At 57.9% G+C, this 3,083-nt stretch overlaps 1 protein-coding gene across 1 annotated transcript in view; it reads left to right on the forward strand.

Moving 5' to 3' along the window:
• Window positions 1-2,435, forward strand: part of spina (spindlin a) — a 15,723-nt gene extending 13,288 nt beyond the window's left edge. Inside the window, exon 7 of the mRNA XM_030129456.1 lies at window positions 2,152-2,435. Coding sequence (XP_029985316.1) covers window positions 2,152-2,351 — 200 coding nt within the window. The 3' untranslated portion in view covers window positions 2,352-2,435. The remainder of the gene's footprint in view (window positions 1-2,151) is intronic.
• The last annotated feature ends 648 nt before the right edge of the window (window positions 2,436-3,083 follow it).

A 3,083-nucleotide genomic window follows, 5' to 3' on the forward strand; every position in this document is an offset into this window, starting at 1 on the left:
GCTCTGGGGTTCAGGTCTGGGCTGTGGGGTTCAGGTGTGGGCTCTGGGGTTCAGGTCTGGGTTCTGGGGTTCAGGTGTGGGCTCTGGGGTTCAGGTGTGGGCTCTGGGGTTCAGGTCTGGGCTGTGGGGTTCAGGTCTGGGCTCTGGGGTTCAGGTGTGGGCTCTGGGGTTCAGGTCTGGGCTGTGGGGTTCAGGTCTGGGCTCTGGGGTTCAGGTGTGGGCTCTGGGGTTCAGGTCTGGGCTGTGGGGTTCAGGTGTGGGCTCTGGGGTTCAGGTGTGGGCTCTGGGGTTCAGGTCTGGGCTGTGGGGTTCAGGTCTGGGCTCTGGGGTTCAGGTGTGGGCTCTGGGGTTCAGGTCTGGGCTCTGGGGTTCAGGTCTGGGCTCTGGGGTTCAGGTGTGGGCTGTGGGGTTCAGGTCTGGGCTCTGGGGTTCAGGTCTGGGCTGTGGGGTTCAGGTGTGGGCTCTGGGGTTCAGGTCTGGGCTCTGGGGTTCAGGTCTGGGCTGTGGGGTTCAGGTCTGGGCTGTGGGGTTCAGGTCTGGGCTCTGGGGTTCAGGTCTGGGCTCTGGGGTTCAGGTCTGGGCTGTGGGGTTCAGGTCTGGGCTGTGGGGTTCAGGTCTGGGCTGTGGGGTTCAGGTCTGGGCTGTGGGGTTCAGGTGTGGGCTCTGGGGTTCAGGTCTGGGCTGTGGGGTTCAGGTGTGGGCTGTGGGGTTCAGGTCTGGGTTCTGGGGTTCAGGTGTGGGCTCTGGGGTTCAGGTGTGGGCTCTGGGGTTCAGGTCTGGGCTGTGGGGTTCAGGTCTGGGCTCTGGGGTTCAGGTGTGGGCTCTGGGGTTCAGGTCTGGGCTGTGGGGTTCAGGTCTGGGCTGTGGGGTTCAGGTGTGGGCTGTGGGGTTCAGGTGTGGGCTGTGGGGTTCAGGTGTGGGCTCTGGGGTTCAGGTCTGGGCTGTGGGGTTCAGGTCTGGGCTGTGGGGTTCAGGTCTGGGCTCTGGGGTTCAGGTGTGGGCTCTGGGGTTCAGGTCTGGGCTGTGGGGTTCAGGTGTGGGCTCTGGGGTTCAGGTGTGGGCTCTGGGGTTCAGGTCTGGGCTGTGGGGTTCAGGTCTGGGCTCTGGGGTTCAGGTGTGGGCTCTGGGGTTCAGGTCTGGGCTCTGGGGTTCAGGTCTGGGCTCTGGGGTTCAGGTGTGGGCTGTGGGGTTCAGGTCTGGGCTCTGGGGTTCAGGTCTGGGCTGTGGGGTTCAGGTCTGGGCTCTGGGGTTCAGGTCTGGGCTGTGGGGTTCAGGTGTGGGCTCTGGGGTTCAGGTCTGGGCTGTGGGGTTCAGGTGTGGGCTGTGGGGTTCAGGTCTGGGCTCTGGGGTTCAGGTCTGGGCTCTGGGGTTCAGGTCTGGGCTGTGGGGTTCAGGTCTGGGCTCTGGGGTTCAGGTCTGGGCTGTGGGGTTCAGGTCTGGGCTGTGGGGTTCAGGTCTGGGCTCTGGGGTTCAGGTCTGGGCTGTGGGGTTCAGGTCTGGGCTGTGGGGTTCAGGTCTGGGCTGTGGGGTTCAGGTGTGGGCTCTGGGGTTCAGGTCTGGGCTGTGGGGTTCAGGTGTGGGCTGTGGGGTTCAGGTCTGGGCTCTGGGGTTCAGGTCTGGGCTCTGGGGTTCAGGTCTGGGCTGTGGGGTTCAGGTCTGGGCTCTGGGGTTCAGGTCTGGGCTGTGGGGTTCAGGTCTGGGCTGTGGGGTTCAGGTCTGGGCTGTGGGGTTCAGGTGTGGGCTGTGGGGTTCAGGTCTGGGCTCTGGGGTTCAGGTCTGGGCTCTGGGGTTCAGGTCTGGGCTGTGGGGTTCAGGTCTGGGCTGTGGGGTTCAGGTCTGGGCTGTGGGGTTCAGGTCTGGGCTGTGGGGTTCAGGTCTGGGCTGTGGGGTTCAGGTCTGGGCTGTGGGGTTCAGGTCTGGGTTAGGGTTGGCTAACCCATGCATTAATTATCCACCAGGAGGCACCGCCCATGCCCTGGTTATCCAATAGGAGGCTCAGTTAACTCCAGGTGCAGCGTGTGTTTTGGGTCCATCTGTTGAACAGATTTCAGTTTTTCCAGTTTTCTGGTGTTTTGGTTTGTTTTGGTTTGTTTTGGTTTGTTTTGGTTTGTTTTCTGCTGTGTTTACATCTGTGTGTCTCTGTTGCCGTAGACGACAGCGTCCCTGCGGAGCGTGAGCCTGGTGAGGTGGTGGACAGTCTGGTGGGAAAACAGGTGGAATACGCCAAAGAAGACGGCGGCAAACGGACGGGCATGGTCATCCACCAGGTGGAGGCCAAACCCTCCGTTTACTTCATCAAGTTCGACGACGACTTCCTCATTTACGTCTACGATCTGGTCAAAACTTCGTAAGGCTCCGTCGACATCCCCAAGCCCCGCCCCCTTAAAGACATAAACTGACTGAAGCATCTGATCAGCATCAGAACATCACAGACTGAAAAAGCACCAGACAGAGCCGGAGCTGGACCCAGAGCCGGACCTGGTTCTGGGTCCGAAACCACAAAAGAAAAACAAGAACAGTTCGGTTTCAGAAGAACCTTTCAAAATAATACGCCATGTTTTTACCAAACCCTTCCAAGGCTGCGGTTGGTCCTGAAAGAACCACATCTGAAAAATGACTGAAGGACACACGACCAAGACTGTCCAGCAGAGTTTGGACAAAGACTGTCCACACACTGCTGGACAGTCTTGGTCCATCAGGTCCAGTTTGTGTAAACTGTGTCCACATTCAAACCAGTTCAATGTAATGAACAAATCTGGTCTTTAGTCCCAGAACTCCTCATGGACCTTAAACCCAGTCCTTGGTTCTGATCCAGTATTAACAGATCTAAAGCTGGATTGGTTCTGACCTTTGCAGAAAACTGTTCTTGGTAAAAAAAAATAAAGACTGAGATTTAAAGACTCTGTATGAAAACGGTTGCTATAGTAACGAGACTCCACACTGACCCCCATATTTGAAGTCCATCCTAACAGTGACTTTAGGCCCGTTTGGACTCTGAATCTGCTCACATAGAGTTAGACTGAAGTGGATTAAAGTTCAGTCTGACAAAACAAGTCAATTATGTGGACAAAAGTGTTGGGACA

The sequence above is a fragment of the Sphaeramia orbicularis genome, unplaced genomic scaffold, assembly GCF_902148855.1.
Source record: "Sphaeramia orbicularis unplaced genomic scaffold, fSphaOr1.1, whole genome shotgun sequence".
NCBI lineage: Eukaryota > Metazoa > Chordata > Actinopteri > Kurtiformes > Apogonidae > Sphaeramia > Sphaeramia orbicularis.